Source organism: Chiloscyllium punctatum, chromosome 17 (genome assembly GCF_047496795.1).
Source record: "Chiloscyllium punctatum isolate Juve2018m chromosome 17, sChiPun1.3, whole genome shotgun sequence".
NCBI lineage: Eukaryota > Metazoa > Chordata > Chondrichthyes > Orectolobiformes > Hemiscylliidae > Chiloscyllium > Chiloscyllium punctatum.
The window spans coordinates 69,581,436-69,598,525 of NC_092755.1; the positions used below are offsets into that span (position 1 = coordinate 69,581,436).

The 17,090-nt window shown below is 41.4% G+C and overlaps 1 protein-coding gene across 2 annotated transcripts in view; it reads left to right on the top strand.

The window, feature by feature from the left end:
* Nucleotides 1-17,090, top strand: part of aacs (acetoacetyl-CoA synthetase) — a 153,838-nt gene that overhangs the window by 115,593 nt on the left and 21,155 nt on the right. For both annotated transcript variants that reach the window (XM_072587395.1, XM_072587394.1), the window contains exons 11-12: nt 3,624-3,688; nt 5,404-5,526. In XM_072587395.1, coding sequence (XP_072443496.1) covers nt 3,624-3,688; nt 5,404-5,526 — 188 coding nt within the window. The remainder of the gene's footprint in view (nt 1-3,623; nt 3,689-5,403; nt 5,527-17,090) is intronic.

Below are 17,090 nucleotides of genomic sequence, written 5' to 3' on the forward strand. Positions count from 1 at the left end.
GATAGCAGAGCCTTTGGCTTTGATATTTGGGTCGTCATTGTCTACAGGTTTAGTACCTGAGGACTGGAGGATTACAAATGTTGTGCCCTTGTTCAAGATGGGCAGCAGAGATGACCCAGGTAATTATAGACCAGTGAGCCTTACTTCTGTTATAGGAAAGGTCTTGAAAAGGATTATAAGAGATAAGATTTATAATCCTCTAGCAAGCAACAATTTGATTTCAGATAGTCGACATGGTTTCGTCAAGAGCAAGTCATGTCTCACAAACCTCATTGAGTTTTTTGAGAAGGTAACCAAGCATGTAGATGAGGGTAGGGCAGTTGACGTGGTATATATGGACTTCAGTAAAGCCTTTGATGAGGTTCCACATGGTAGGCTGATGGAGAATATGCAGAGGCATGGAATTGAGGGTGATTTAGCAGTGTGGATTAGAAACTGGCTTTCTGTAAGAAGGCAGCGAGTGGTGGTTGATGGAAAATATTCAGTCTGGAGTCCAGTTATTAGTGCTGTGCCACAAGGATCTGTTTTGGGACCACTGCTGTTTGTCATTTTTATAAATGACTTAGAAGTAGGCATAGGTGGATGGATTAGTAAATTTGCAGACAACACTAAAGTCGGACAGTTTGGAAGAGTAGTGGAGTAGTGGACAGTTTGGAAGAATGTTACAGGTTGCAGGGTAACTTGGATAAACTGCAGAATTGGGTTGAGAGGTGGCAAATGGAGTTCAATGCAGCTAAATGTGAGGTGATGCACTTTGGGAAGAATAACAGGAAGGCAGAGTACTGGATCAATGGAAAGATTCTTGGTAGTGTGGATGTGCAGAGGGATCTTGGAGTCCATGTGCATATATCCCTGAAAGTTGCCACCTAGGAGGATAGTGCTGTGAAGAAGGCATATGGTGTGTTAGGTTTCATTGGTAGAGGGATTGAGTTCTGGAATCGCAATATCAAGCTGCAACTATACAAAACGCTGGTGCAGCCACACTTGGAATATTGTGTACAGTTCTGGTCGCTCCATGACAGGAAGGATGTGGAAATATTGGAAAAGGTGCAGAGGAGATTTACCAGGATGTTGCCTGATCTGGAGGGAAGGTCTTATGAGGAAAGGCTGAGAGACTTGGGTCTGTTCTCATTGGAAAGAAGAAGGCTAAGGGGGTATTTGATAGAGACCTACAAGATGATCAGAGGATTAGATAGGGTAGACAGAGAAAGACTTTTTCCTAGGATGATGATGTCAGCTTGTATGAGCGGGCATAACTACAAATTGAGGGGTGATAGATTTAAGACTGATGGCAGAGGAACGTTCTTTATGCAGAGAGTGGTAAGGGCATGGAATGCCGTACCTGCTAATGTAGTCAACTCAGCCATATTAGGGAGATTTAAACAATCATTAGATAAGCACATGGATGATTTTGGAATAGTGTAGGGGAACAAGCTGAGAATAGTTCACAGGTCAGCACAACATTGAGGGCCGAAGGGCCTGTTCTGTGCTGTATTGTTCTATGTTCTATCTTTTGCACTGAGGTGTTGGGCTTTCCCATCATTGAGGATGGGAATTATTTGTGGAGCAGTGTCCTTTAGGACCCAACCAGATTGATTAGTAGTGATGCTGCTGAGCCACACTGTGTTGGACGTTTAAATCTCTCACCCAGTTTACATTTTGTACCCTTGCCACCCTTCATGCTTCCTCCAAGTATTATGCAACATGAAGAAACGCTGATTAATCAGCAGAGGGAGTGCAGTAGGAGGTTTCCTTGCCCATGTTTAACCAGAAGCTGAGAGACTCCATGGGGTCTGGAATCAATGATGAGGACTCCCAGGACAACTCCCTTCTGAGTGTGTACCATTATGTTGCCACCTCTGCTGGGTATGTTCTGCCAGTGGGGCAGACAGTATCCAGGAATGGTAATGGTGGTTTCTAGGACATTGTCTTTAAGGTACAATTCCATGAGTATGACCATGTCAAGCCGTTGTTTGACTAGTTTGTGAAACAGTTCTCCCAATTTTGGCCTGGATGTTAATAACGATGACTTTGTAAGAGCTTTTTCTGCCATTGTCTTTTCCAATACCTAGATTGATGCCAGATGATCCATCCAGTCTCATTTCTTTGAGACTTCATAGTGATTCATATGACTGATTGGCTTGCTAGGCAGTTTCAAAGGGCATTTGAGAATCATTGCTGTGAGTTGGGAGTCACATGTAGGCCAGACCAGGTGAGGATGGCAGATTTCCTTCTATGAAAGAAGAGCATTAATGAGCCAGATGGGTTTTTTCCTGTTTCATGGTCATTCAGTTGATTCTTGTTCCACATTTTTTTTGTTTTTGAATTCAAATTCCACCATCTGCTATGGTGGGATTCGAACCCACGTCTCCAGAGCATTAGCTGAGTTTCTGGATCAGCAACCTAGCCGTAATGCTGTTGTGTCATTGCTTCTGCCAAGAGGATTTGAGTATAGGGATAGTCAAGTCTTGTGTCATTGTATAGGGACATGGTTAGACCACATCTGGAGCACTGTATACAGTTTTGGTCTCCTTGACTCCGATAAATACATTATTTCCATAGACAGATCAACAAAGGTTAGCTGGTCTTATTCCAGGGATGGTTCTATGAAGAGACATTGGGCAAATGGGCTTGTGTTCTCTCGGGTTTCAATGAATCAGAGATGATCTGATTGAAATCAACAAAATACTTAAAAGGATTGTGATCTTAACTGGAGGTAGGTTATACCCCCCTGGGTGGGGAGACTAAAATCAAGAGGCACAATTTAAAAAGAATTGAATGCTACTTGGGTCCAAGATGAGAGTGTTTTTTAATTCGGAGGGTTGTGAATCTTTTGGAATTCTCTATTTGATAGGGCTGTGGAGGATCAGTCTTTGAGAAGGTTTAAGGTAGCGATTGATAGCGTTCTGATTACCAACGGTGTTGAAAGTTATGTGGGTATGGTGAGTAGAAGGCATTCTAGTGTTCATCAGCTGTGATTGTACTGAATGGTGTGGCTGGTTCAATTGGCTGAGTGGCCTATTCATTCATATAGGCACTGGAATTAAAACGATTTGCCTTAAAGGAGCAATACTGAAATTGCTGTGACCCATATAAGGTGGCTGAGGTTGCTATCCAAAATTTGGATGTTTTAAAACATTATCCTCTCTCATTTCTAAATGCAGTAAAAAAGGAAAAAAAATGAACTTTGGTCCAAAGCTCACCAGATGCAGCAATTTCGAAATTAACAACCAAACTGGGGCAGCACTATGGCTCAGTGGTTAGCATTGCTGCCTCACAACATCAGGGACCCGGGTTCAATGTCAGCCTCAGGCGACTGTGTGTGGAATTTGCACATTCTCCTCATCTCTGCGTGGGTTTCCTCCGGGTGCTCCGGTTTCCTCCTACAATGCAAAGATGTGTAGGTTAGGTGAGTTGGCCTTGCTAAATTGCCCATAGTGTTCAGGGATGTGTAGGTTAGATGCATTAGTCAGGGGTCAGGGATAAATATAGGATAGGGGGAATGGGTCTGGATGGGTTACTCTTTGAAGGGTCAGTGTGGACTTGTTGGGTTGAAGGGCCTACTTCCACAGGAATTTTATATTCTATAAATATTTTTCCTTCTGTTGTCTTTCCATCCTCAGAATTACTATACTTGGAACTGGTGCAAAATGGCTGGCTGTTTTAGAAGAAAAAAACCTGAAACCAGGTAACACTTGCTCTTTCTTGAAAATATGCTCGATTTTATTTTACTTGATATGGATTCTAAAACATTGTCAATTTATGAATTTTGCAAGGTTAAGAATTTATTTGAGATTAATAGTTTCTAATAATGCAGCCCACAGGACCACACAATGAAACTGCCTAGAAGGAGTGCCTTCACTCCCTACCCCCTTCCCAGTCTCCAAACATAGTGGTGCTTGTTCACTATTTGGAAGAGCTATGCAATTAGCCCCAGTCCTAGTTGTTTTCCTCTATAGCCCTGAACATGTTTTCCTCCAAGTATTTATCAAATTCCCTGATTAAAATTGCCATTGAATCTAGTTGCAAAATCCATTTCAGGCAGTACGTTTCAGTTCTGTTGAGTTTCTTTTTGACATGAACTGCTATAACAATAATTTAGTTTCACATGGAATCAATGTCAATCTTGTGCAACTGTTTGAACCCTTACTGAGAAAGGATTATTACTCATTTTGTACAGAGACATTGTGTTAAACAATTCTAATTTCTTTCCCAGTAGAATTACTGCAATTCTATCACTCATGCCACCTATACTTTACACGTTAAGTCTGTACTGGACTTTTAACTAATACTTCACTACAGATTCTTGAGAATGCATCTGCTGAAATCAACGTACATTTGAGTGTTTTTTTTGTGCCAGTACTTAGATTTAAGAGCCCATTTTAACTTTGCTTTCAAACATTCGTGGTTAGGTTTTGATTTGACAGATTCCAGGGCTGTGGCAGAAAAGCTTATTTCAGAGCACAAGTACAAGAAAAGTTTTTATCTACAAAAATCCATCTGGTTGTAATAAGGCTAATGCTCTTTGCATTAAGTCAAATCTGTTTGAATTAAAAACCAAAAGAACTGTGGACGCTGTAAATCACAAACAAAAGCAGAAATTGCTGAAAAAGCTCAGCAAGTCTGTGGAGAGAAATCAGAGTTACTATTTCAGAGGAAGGGTCACTCGACTCCCAATGTTAACTCTAATTTCTCTCTACAGATGCTGCCAGACCTGCTGAGCTCTTCCAACAAATTCTGCTTTTGTTTCTGTTCTGATTAAATCTTGATTTGGTGTCCAAAATCTTCATTACCAAGTAACTTTGCTACTTCCAAAGTGACCCTGAGTATTTATTGCCTACTTAAAAAGCCATGCCAAACTAAGAAGATAAATGATTGAAATTTTGTTGCTCTATTCATAGTTATGCTGTCATAATTTTGTTTGCTTTGCAAAATGACTTGTATATCAAGGTCTTATCAATTATGGAATTTTTTTGTATCATGTCAAATAGATCTTGGTATTCAATAACTACCACGATTCTTGACTCCAAAGCTTTGCAAAAATACTTAAAGCATCTTTGTTCAGATGATGCAGTTGTAATTGTGTCTCAATCCTGAAGCTACAGGTGATGAAGATGAAATGAAATAAAATGTCACTTAAGTTTGTCATTTCCAATGAGACAAATTTGTTCATATTTAGAAATCTGATGTGAATGAAATCTAGTTTAATAAACCCAATTGTCAGGAGTAACAAGTGTAAACTTGTATAAATAGTTAAAAACCAAATATTTATAAATGAAGTTATACTAATTTATGAAACTTGTCAAAGTTCTATTTTAGTGTGAATATTAACTTCTCATTAAAACTAATGAATGTAATAGTGAACTATAAAATTGAAGTTTGATTCACATTCCCCTTTTTCAGGTGAAACTCACAGTCTGCAGACTCTACACACCATTCTGTCAACAGGGTCTCCCCTCAAACCTCTAACTTACGATTATGTCTACAAACACATCAAGAGTACGGTCCTGCTAGGATCAATCACAGGTACAATTTCTGGGAATTGGTGGCGTTTCTATTCAACAATGCATTTAGAGCCATATGATGCAGTTTATGAATAAAATGTGTTTCATCCTTGAAGTAACATTCTCATCAAGCCAAGTACATCGGTAAAGATGTTCATGGCTAGAATGCTAATACTGTGTGGCATTCTGCCATGCAAAGCAAAGTGATTGATGGAACATGAGTTGATGGCCTAGATCCCCCTCAGAATGAGTTTACAATATGAGCTGCACAAAGAGAAGCACTTCAGTGGAAATCTTACTGTGAGATTACTGGTCTGCTCTGCCAACTGGAATGAAATTTTTCATTTGTTGTGAGGAGGAAAAATAACGTAAAATAACGTTACATTGGCAACTGGATTGGATTTTCAGGAGATTTGTAACACTTCAGAAGGAGAACATTGGCTCATATTCTTCTTAATGCGATCATATTTTGCTTGATTTAATTTAACCACAGAGTTAATAGAGTGCCTAGTTACAATAACTACAGTTATAGAGCTTTTAGATGGGATGTACAATTTCTTGTCTTCCTTGCAACTTTGATGGAAAAGACCAATATTGAGTGCAGAAAGGTAAGCTTTATTTTGAAGGGAAATCTTTTACGTTCTAAAGAACTCCTTCGAGCGAGTCAGGAAGAATAAGCCACATGCAAGTGCTCCACTACTTGATTGGTGAAATGATGAAATGAATTTTGTGCATTCTGATTTTGTTTGGTTAATTGCTCTTCCTCATGTCGAAATGGAAACTGCCAGAATAATGCAATCCAACAAGACAACATTGTAAATTAACAAGCTTAAAAACTTGATGACGCGTCACATTTATAGCTTTTCACTCATTTTAATGACTTCTATCCAGATTAAAATTCATTGATTTTGAGGAAACTGTAATATTTGGCTTGATTTGTTGGGTAGCTTTGCCCTCAGTGATTGTAATCATTGACTTGCTTATAATATACGAAATGTGTAAGTGGTGAGCGCTCTTTATTTTTACTTCTCATTTTTGTACCAATGAAGAAAAATTACTGCTCATTGCTGAGATGTTTGCTGTTTTGGAGGGAGATGAATAGTTTCTGCAGTCTTCAATTGGGAAACACACTTGTAATTTACCAATGACTTTTAACAGCCTTTTTGATAGCTCTTCAATCTTATTAAACATTATTGTCTTTCATAATGACATGGAACTAGTCAGATGGATAATAAAGATCCATTGTTCACAACGATATTGTTTTATTGATGCATGGTAAGAGTTGGACAGAACGCGTGACATGAAGTGGCAATGCTATCTTGAAGAAAATGGTTTTAGATAAAACTTAATAAAATAACCACTAAAAATCACAATAGTAACTTCAGGGGAAACCTCTTTATTTAAAAAGTGATGAGAATGTGAAACTCTCACAATGACAATAGTTAAAATACTGTTGCATTTAAGGGGAAGCAAAGCATGTGTAGGAGGGAGAAAGGAATAGATGATTGTGAATGGTAAATTTACATGAATAAAGGTGGGAGAATGCTCAAGTGGGTGTAAACAGCAGCATGGGTAGTTTGAGCAATATGGCCTGTTTCTGTGCCAGGTTTTGGATGCAATGTAGTCCTTTTATGTTGAAGCTCTTTCTGATTAGAGTCATGAGACAGGAATGTGATGCACAGCTCATCATTCACTTGGCTATGTCATTACAGCAGCACATGCAAGAAAAATGACCCCATCCAGAAAGAATTGTTCGGGTGATCTTGCCATTTTATTCAATGTGCACTTGGATCACCAATGCACTTTGGTGCAGTATGTGCAACCTGTTGTGTCATAATGTCTCATCAAGGTTACTTTGACATTGCCTCCAATCTTGATGCCAATGAAACAATGAGCCAACGACTTTTAAAACTGTGGAGGACACCATATCACCCGTTGACCACAGGGGACCATTGAGTTTGTCAGAGGGATCTCTTCGGAGTACCTTTGAGTCTTGAGATATTAAGAGTCTCTTAGGCCTCCATATCCGTGGGGTAGATGGGAGGGTATTTTGGAGAGGGTTGGACCTTGATTTTTCAAAATCATAAAGCCAGGTTGAGCCCAGCAGTCAGTCCTGGCTCTGGCTTCTGTTACACCTGCATCCTACCTATTTCTCATCATGATGATGATGTGGTTCATTAGGTGCCAGCCCATAGAACGAGGGGGCTGTTCATCCAAGATGATGTGTTGCAATTTGGGAAGCAGAAAATTGTATTGATATTTAATAGCTCAAGTTCGACATATACCTTCAGAGAGATGTTACAACTGCCCACTGTCTTTTCCTGATGAATCCTTTCCACCTGTTATGATCTGCACAAACACTTGCATTGAATTTACTGAGAATAATTCTCTTGTCTCACATTAACATAGGAGCAATCAAGGAGTAGGAGGTCATTGTCGAATTACCTTTGCCTTTATCAGGGTCAGTTGTGTTGATAAACACTGAGGAGAGTAGCTTGTCTGATGTTTGATGGTGCTTCAACAATCATGAACATTTGGGAAGATGTCAATAAACTGACATGATGGCTTCTGGTAGTGAAATTCATGTCCGTTTCGTGCAATCTTTCTTTTCCATGGCCACTCCAAGAGAATCTGCAGCCTGCAGTAGTTGCCCTGAGCTGACTCTCCTCAGTTAGGTATGTCCTGAGCATGCTGATCTGGGCTTTGTATACGAAGAGCAGTTCTTCTTCTTGTATATCAGCTATGGCATTGTCTGTAAGGATGTAGACGTCCCATGTTCCAGTGGCTCTTGTCATCCTACCATTGTCTCTACCACTGAGGAGATTATAAGAACGAGGAACAAGTGGAGGCTGATTGGCCCATTGGCGGTTTGAGTCTGCTCTAACATTTAATATGATCTCGGCTGATCTGATTGTGACCTTGATTCCTCTTTCTTCCCTGGACCCCATAACCTTTAACTGCCTTATTGATCCAAAATCTGTCCAACTCAGCCTTGAATACAATGATTCAGCCTCCACTGCTCTCAGGGGAAGAAAATTCCAAAGACTTTTGAACCTCTGGGAGAGAAAGTTGTTTCCTCTCTCAATCTTAAATGGGAGACCTCATTTATCAAACTCTGCTGGCAGTTCTTGATTCCCAGGCTCCACTCCCCAGAAATGTGGTGGAAGAAAGTCAGAGGTGCAGAGCATTCATTGGCTCTATATTAATAGAACTACATAACAAACTAGAGAAAGCTGTGCATTCTGAACTCATGCGATCCTAAACCCATTTGTCTGGGAATTACTGTAAATTCTGATTTATTTTATCATTGGACACACTTGAATCTTTCTATTGTGTAAATATAGTCAAGCTCAAATGTAGGTCTTCTTTTTTTTTGTCACATACAAGATCTGTCCTATAGCTTGTACTCCAGAAGTGTACAAACTTCCTCCAGACAATGGAGCACTGAGCAAATGAAGCTGTCAAATGGATTTGTGACAAAAAGGTCAACTGTTGCAGGGAAACCAGGCTGTAGGTGAACATGATCTCTTGCTCAGCACATTGAATGGAGTGATCAGCTTTTTAATGGGCACATCTCCTTGCACAAAAGCCTCTAATGAGTAGGTTGATTTTAAAAACTGTTCACTGTGTGCTGATACTGTGTACACAACATAAAGCTGGTTGGAATATCATAAGCTGCTGCGTGCGGGTCCTTCCAACGTTATTGCTGAAAGGAAAGTGAGCTCCTGTCTAGCAACAGAGTTTCTTGAAGGATGGGTGTGAAAATACAGGCTGAGATGTTCGGAATTTTATACTTTCTATGATTAGATTACAGAGTTTAAGCTGCTGAATTTCTGTGCTTCCAACGGGAGGAAGTTACATTTACTGAAATATGACATGTCCATGATGCAGCCTGGTGGTATTTTTGGCATGCTTGGACACTTTTTTTTTTGATGAGTTTTCCTTTTTATATTGTCACTTGTGAAGACTTCCTGGCATGATTGTCTGTTGAGAGAAGGTGAAACCTCAGTTGTCGTCTAATAACCAGCTGGTGTGTATCACCTTTAAGAGAGGAGGAAATTGAAGGAAGCAGCATCTCTCAAGGTTGAGTTGGTTTCATGGTGACAAAACAGACAATAGAAGATTGGACCAGAATTGGGCAATAAACTGCCAAATCTAATTTAGTCAGAGTCATTGCACTGGAACCTGAGATTCTTCTCATTTAACTTCTTGTCAGACAGTGTCTCAGTAGGTTATTAACTGCACAGATATCTGCACTGATAAGCAATGTAATTTTTATCCTGTTGGTTTTCAATATTTTCTGTTGTTCACATTTAGGGGGTCCATTAAGCAGGGACTTTGGCATGGGGGAGATGGTGATGTAGTGAAGATGTCACCAGTTGGTAATTCATAGGTTCATAGCTAATGCTGTAGTGACATGTGTTTAAATACCACAATGGGAGTTGGAATTGAGAGCTAGTCACTGTCACGTAACGACCATCAACTAAAAACCCATCTGGTTGGCGAATGTTCTTTGTGGAAGTAAATCTGCTGTCCTTACCTGATCTGGCCTAAATGTGATTCCAGACTGACAGAAATGTGGTTGACTTCTTTTTTCGTAAATATTTTTATTGAGAAAAAAATTTATAATTTTGTAAAAAAAATTATAAAATTACTACAAAATAGTGTAACAATCTTATAACAACAAAAACAGTAAACAAACTGATACTGTACTCCACAAGCTATTTTAAAAGAAAAATTGCACTATGCAAACTACAATTCCATAAATTAAACAAAACAAATTGAACCAAGGCAAATTAAATTAAATTAAATTAAGTTACAACACTCCATGCACCCCACCAAAGCTCCCCATTACCGGGAGCGTGAGTTGGCACACCTGTATTTATTCAGAGTTCCTCTTCCCAAGGGCCCCTGGCCTGCCAGAAACAGGTCTCATGGCTACACAAAGGCACTGACCAATATAGCCGTCAAGTCTGTACTGTCCCTTTCAAAAAGGGCCGCCATGTCCTATAAAAGAGTTCCGGTTTCTGATGCACTACACTAGTAAGGAAGTCCAGTGGGATGTGCTCCATAACTAACCTATGCCACCATGAGAGTCCAGGGGATTTTCCGACACCAGTTCATCAGAATGTTCTTCCTCTCACAAAATGAAAGAATATTAAATGATTTTTTTCCCATGCACATCCAAAGAGGGGAGATTCTGCAAACCCAAGAGGAGGGACACTGGATCTACCTTGACCTCAGTTCACAAGATGCCTTCCAAGACACACTCTATAATGCCCCAATACCTATGAAGCTTGTGGCATGAACACAAGCAATGAGTAAGCGTACCAATATCTATTTTACATTTGGGACACATTGAAGATACTCTTGTCTTAAATTTTGCAAGCCACTCCGGTGCTGAATAGGCCTTAAGCCTGAAATAGCCTGCATCCTAATGTAGATCAAAATCTTCCTTACCATCTCCCAAATATCCTCCCATACCTCTGGTGAAACCTCAGCCCCCAATTCCTGAGTCTAGATCCTGCACCGCCGCACAACGTCCTTTGCCCCCTAATAATTGATAAGTGGAATAAGTGGAATTCAGAGTGCAGTGGAGGCCGGGACGCTAAATGTCTTCAAGGCAGAGATTGATAGATTCTTGTTGTCTCGAGGAATTAAGGGCTACGGGGAGAATGCAGGTAAGTGGAGTTGAAATGCCCATCAGCCATGATTGAATAGCGGAATGGACTCGATGGGCAGAATGGCCTTACTTCCACTCCTATGTCTTATGGTCTTATGATAGAGGGTGCTGACCGAGAGAGTACCCGTGAACAGAAATACGCTCCTCTCCACATCAGACTTATAGGGACTAACCATTAATGTAGTCTTTTTCTGTATAAAGTTCCTAATCTGAAAATAACGAAAGATATCGCTCCTTGATGGTTCATAGTTCATATTTCTGGCCCAACTGCTTGAAAGACATCAAGACCTCCCCCTCAAATCTCCCAAATAAGAAACTCCTCCAGATTCTGGCTTTAGGCTGTGGAAATCTATTGATCCTGGCCAGAATCCTGGCATTCCCATTATGAGTGTGAAAGAGGAAGTTTTTTTTTAAAAGTTGCCTCACCATGCCTCTCCATGCTTTAACCATGTTAAGGACAATCTGATTTCTGCAATGGTCCATAACATTCCTCATCTTGTCCAGAAGCACCAAATTAATGAGGGGGCATTTTACCTGGGAGGCCTCTATGTCCAGCCAGATTGACCGCGGGTCAATCAAGCACAGCCAGCCACATAGGATAATAGGCAACTTAATTGATATTTTTTAATTCTGGAAAGTGCACACTCCCCATCCCCCGCGGGAGCTGCAATTTGGCAAGCTTAATAAGGGGCTGTCAATGACACCAGATAAAAGAACCAAGCTAGCTGTTAAGCCTCCGTAGCGCTTGCCTAGGCAGCATCAAATGGAGCATTCCAATGAACAAATGAGGAAGAACATTCATTTTAACCAGAGCTATTCTACCCAACCAGAATATTGGAAGATCCTCCCAGCGCTGAAGGTCCTGTCTTATCTTCTCAGCACAAGATTAGCCTTATATAATTAATTGAAAGTCAGGGTGATAAAAATGCCTAAATATAGGAAACCTCCCCGTGACCACCTGAAAGGGCATCCGATTCCACCCCCAAGGTCAGGTACTCTTAACAAGACCCCCCACCGGCATGGCCTCCGACTACATAAAATTAATTTTATACCCTGAGAAAGAACCAAGCAAATTAATCACTTGTATTAAACAGGATAGAGATATTGTTGGATTAGTTAGAAAAAGAATGTCATCTGCATGAAGGGTCAGATGCCCTCCTGATCCTACCTCTGGGGTGATTATACTGGGATCCCTTCCAGACAGTCTCTGCCAATGGCTCAATCACCAATGTAAATAACAACGGTAAAAGAGGGCACCCTTGTCAGCTGCCTCTGCCAATACTTAAATTGTCAGACCGTATACCATTAGTGAGAACTGCTGCCTTAGGGTCACTAAATAACACTGTCACCCACCTAGCAAAGACCCCCTCCGAGACAAAACCATTCCAGGACATAGAAGTTTATGGCCACTCCACCCGGTCAAATGCTTTCTCTGCATCCAGGGACACGATCAGGCTCTGAATCGACCCTTGCTGGCATATCTGAACCATATTCAGTAATCTTCTAATGTTATTAGAAGACCTGTGACCCCTAATGAAACCTGTCTGGTCCTCCTTTACAATGGAGGGCAAGACCTTCTCCAACCTCAATGCCAGCATTTTCGACAATATTTTAAAATCTATGTTTAATAGTGATATGGACCTGTACGAAGTACAATCCTCTGGGGCTTTTCCAGAATAAGGGAGATATTTGCTTCTCTCAGAAGATGGGAGGCAGTCCTGACTGTGTACAGATGATTGACCCGGCCAGCATGCTTATAAACTCCTTATAAAACTCGCTCTGAAATCCATCTGGGTCAGGCACTTTACCGCTCTGGAGCTGCCTCACCACCTCCTGTATCTCTTGGATTGTCAGAGGGGCATTCAAAAGAGACGCCTTGAAATTACACCTCGGGTGTCCATGGCCTTAAAAAAAGGACTCCACGTTTGCCAATCTGTCCTCACCGCCCACCGACTAGTACCACTCAAGAGTATAATTTCCTGAATGGGGCATTAATCTTTTAGGAATTGCAAGTGAGAGTACTAGCACACTCTCTGATGGATGTGATAGATTTTGGGGGGTGGGGGGGCTCCTCTTTCTGGTTAGATATCTACCTGGCTTATCACCATACTTGAAATAGCCTTTGTTTTGCAAAGGAGATCTCCCTCTTTGCTGACTGGGTGAGTGCAGCATTCAGAGCAGCCCTAAGGGCTGTAATCCGCTGCAACTTACTTACAGACAGTCTGTCAAAGTATGCTGTCTCAGTTGGGCCTCGAGCATACGCTGCTGCTCTCCCCTCTGCTGCTTCCGGGACGCCAAATAAGAAATAATCAAACCCCTTGCATAGCATTTGGCAGTCTCCCAGAGCATCGTAGCTGAATTAATATCCCAAAACATTTTAAATTCCCATGAAAAATACTCAGTAAACTTGCTATCTTTCAGGAGAAAAGGATCCATGCGCCAATGCCACGAGTCTGTCCCGTTACCACCGGCTTTAACCTCCATGTACACTGCCACATGATCAGAAATGGCTATGTTCCCAATTCTACAGGACAACATCGAATTCAAAAAGGCCAGTGGAGCAAAAAAAAAATGTTAATCCTAGTGTAACCATTGTGTTGGTTAGAGAAAAAGGTGAAGTCCCTACCCTCAAGGTGAAGACATCTCCACACGTCCACTAACCCCAGCTCTCTGCTCAGGTCCACAGTTGCCTGGATTGCAGGGATATACCTGTAAAACCCCGAGACATCCTGTCTACCCCGGGGGGGTCCATAAGATGATTAAAGTTTCCCCCATAATTGTATGACCCGCCCCAAGGGTCATCAACCTTGAAGGCGCATCCGTTAAAGATTTGAGCGGGTGAGCCGGGAGGCAATACACATTCAAGATTCCATACTCCTCTCCATGTATTAAAGCTTTAAGGATCATAAACCACCCATATTTGTCCCTAATCTGGTCTAACAGCTGAAATGGGAGATTTTTCTGAACGATTATAGCAACTCCTCTGCTTTTGGAATTGAAGGATGAGTAAAATACCTGTCCGAATCCTCCCTGCGATAACTTTGTGTCCCTTGTCGGTTAGGTGTATTTCCTAGAGCAAGGTTACATCAATCTAAGGCTTGAAAGTATCTTTTTTCCTCTTAATCAGTGAATGATTCCCCATAACATTCCAGGTGCACCATTTAAACAAACTATTAGCCATAGCTGTCCGAAACAGCCAGTGACCCTCGCGGAAGGCGGAACCCCGCTCATAATGCGCCGAGCGAAAACAGTAACCAGTTCTGCTAAACTTAATACAGCTACAAAATCAAAACTTCTAACAACTACTTCTATAATGAACCAACATATAAAACAAATAAGATGAAACTTTCCTCCTTGCCCACAGGGGCACTCGCACAACCCACTAACTCCACATGGCTCCTTCTAGCTGAAGCCGTGCCCCAAACCCAGGCGAAACAAAGTATAAAAACAAACGTTGCATGCATCTTACAATGAGAAAATTAAAAGTGGGCACCCAGGCTGTCCCACCCGTACTTTGAGCCTGGGCAATCCTGGTAAACCGCCTCTCTTCCCGGCCACCCCGCCATCATGTATCAAGCGGGAGAACTGAAAAGGGAATGACAGAAAAACACAGGATAATGGGAGGAGAGAAGTAAGGGAGAAACAAAGTGAACACTATTGTCTATATTATTTGAGCTATGCTAGTCTATTTTAAGGCGTTCAGGAAGTCCTTTGCCTTTTCCCATGAGTCAAAATTAAACACGGACCCATGTTTCATGTGGCTGAAATGTAATGTTGCTGGATTTCTTGCAGAGTACTGAATATTCAAGACCCTCAGTCTTTTTACCTCCTCAAAGCCTTCCTCTTGTGGGTCACAGCTGCAGAAAAGTCTTGGAAACACTTAATTCTTGATCCTTTGTAGATCAGAGCCTGTGGATCCTTCCCCAGTGCTCTAACAGTATCTAGCAACATTTGCTTATCTGTATAGTGTTGGAGTTGCACTAGGACCAGGCAGGGGCACTGGTCTGACCCGGGTCTGTGCACTGTGACCCAATGGGCCCACTCGACCCGCACCCGGCCTACCCTGACTTACAGCTTCAAAAACTGCGGGAGTCATTGCTCCAAAAACTGATTAGCGGGCCTTCTTCCTCCTGTTCCAGCCCGATCAAGCGGTTGTTTTTCCGAAGGCCTTGATTTTAGAGGTTGTCCACCTGCTCCACTAAGGTCCATACCTGCCTTTCCAGGGCCTGGACCTGCCCCACCGAGGATTCTCCTGTGATTTCGGAGGCTGCGGTCCACTGCTCCACCTCCACGACACACTGCCCGAGATGCTTGATCTCCTTGGTCATGCTTCTGCAGCATGGCCGAGATTGGTTCCAGCCTGGTCCGGATCTCCTCCATCGCTGAATAGATTAGATTACTTAGTGTGGAAATAGGCCCTTCGGCCCAACAAGTCCACACCGACCCTCCGAACAGCAACCCACCCAGACCCATTCCCCTACGTTTACCCCTTCACCTGACACTACGGGCAAGTTAGCATGGCCAATTCACCTAACCTGCGCATCTTTGGGCTGTGGGAGGAAACCGGAGCACCCGGAGGAAACCCACGCAGACCCGGGGAGAATGTGCAAACTTTCACGAACTCTGAGACCAGGCTGTGCTCCACAGGTAAGTCCCCTGGGACGTTCGAGGAGGCCAAGGCTGTGGCTGCGGGCGTGTCTGTAGCTGCAGGGGAGTGCTCTGCTTGTTGCAATCCTCACTGTCCTTTTCCCTTGATCATCATCTTTACTCAATTAAACTGACATACAGCAACTCTGGGGATCTAAAACTAATGATTTTTACCAAAATAGTTAAGAAAGGAGGGGGGAGGTGTGAATGCACCAGTCTGCCTGGGTTCTGGTGCAGAGCTCAGCAGGGCAGACCTACTGGATTGCGACCATCTTGGATATCCCCGTGGTTGATTCGTAATTGAGATAGTCTAACAAGACACTTAAATCCAAGGTCATTTAGGGATAGGCAACAAATATTGGCTTTTCCAATAGTACTTATATTCTATGAGAGAATAAAAGAAATAAAAAGTTGTAGCAAATTCTCTGGATGCAAATGAGATATTATCGCTGATAGGCAAAGAGGTATGTCATTGGGAGAAATTCTGTAGTTCAGGCACCAACAGAAATTATAACCATGTGAATATCTCAGTACTTTGATTTCCACATCAGTCATGCTCCAGTTAAGAACATAAAACACTATTTTTGCATGTGGTTGCGGCACATGATAATATGCGTAGAGAACATCTGCAAAACACAAGTTTGGAATCGGTTGATTTGTGAAGTGTTTTTAATGGATTCATATGAAAAATTATGCTTCAGTTGCTGTACACATCAGGATTGCTGGTACTTAATCAATCCATCTCAAAACTTTGCCAGAATCAGAATTCACTGAAGCGTAAAAAATTTACCTCTGAAGGCTGGATCTAAATTGAACAATGATAATTGCTATTTTCCAGTTACTATTCATCAGGTCAGATGATCTAGTCCATGTTATACTATTAAGTACATATGCATTTTTAATCCAATTATAGTTAATCTTATTGTCTATTAGTTATGCAACTTAAATATACATCTTTTTGGGATTTTCAGATTGACAGTTTTAGTTTTTTTTTAAAATCCATTTTTATTGAATCTGCACTTAAAAATGGTAACCTTAAAACACCTGGATTTGGCATTATCTTCAAATATAGAATGAAGTCATGTATAATATCAATTTTTGTTTAGTTTTATCTATTTATGGCAGATGTCATTTTAAAGTTTGATTTGATTAGAAAGGGGCTGTATCTGGACATTGATGGTAAAAATAGTTAAGTGAATTAAATTTCTAATGGTTATGATAAATCCTGAGCATTAAAGAAATCTATTTTGTTTGGG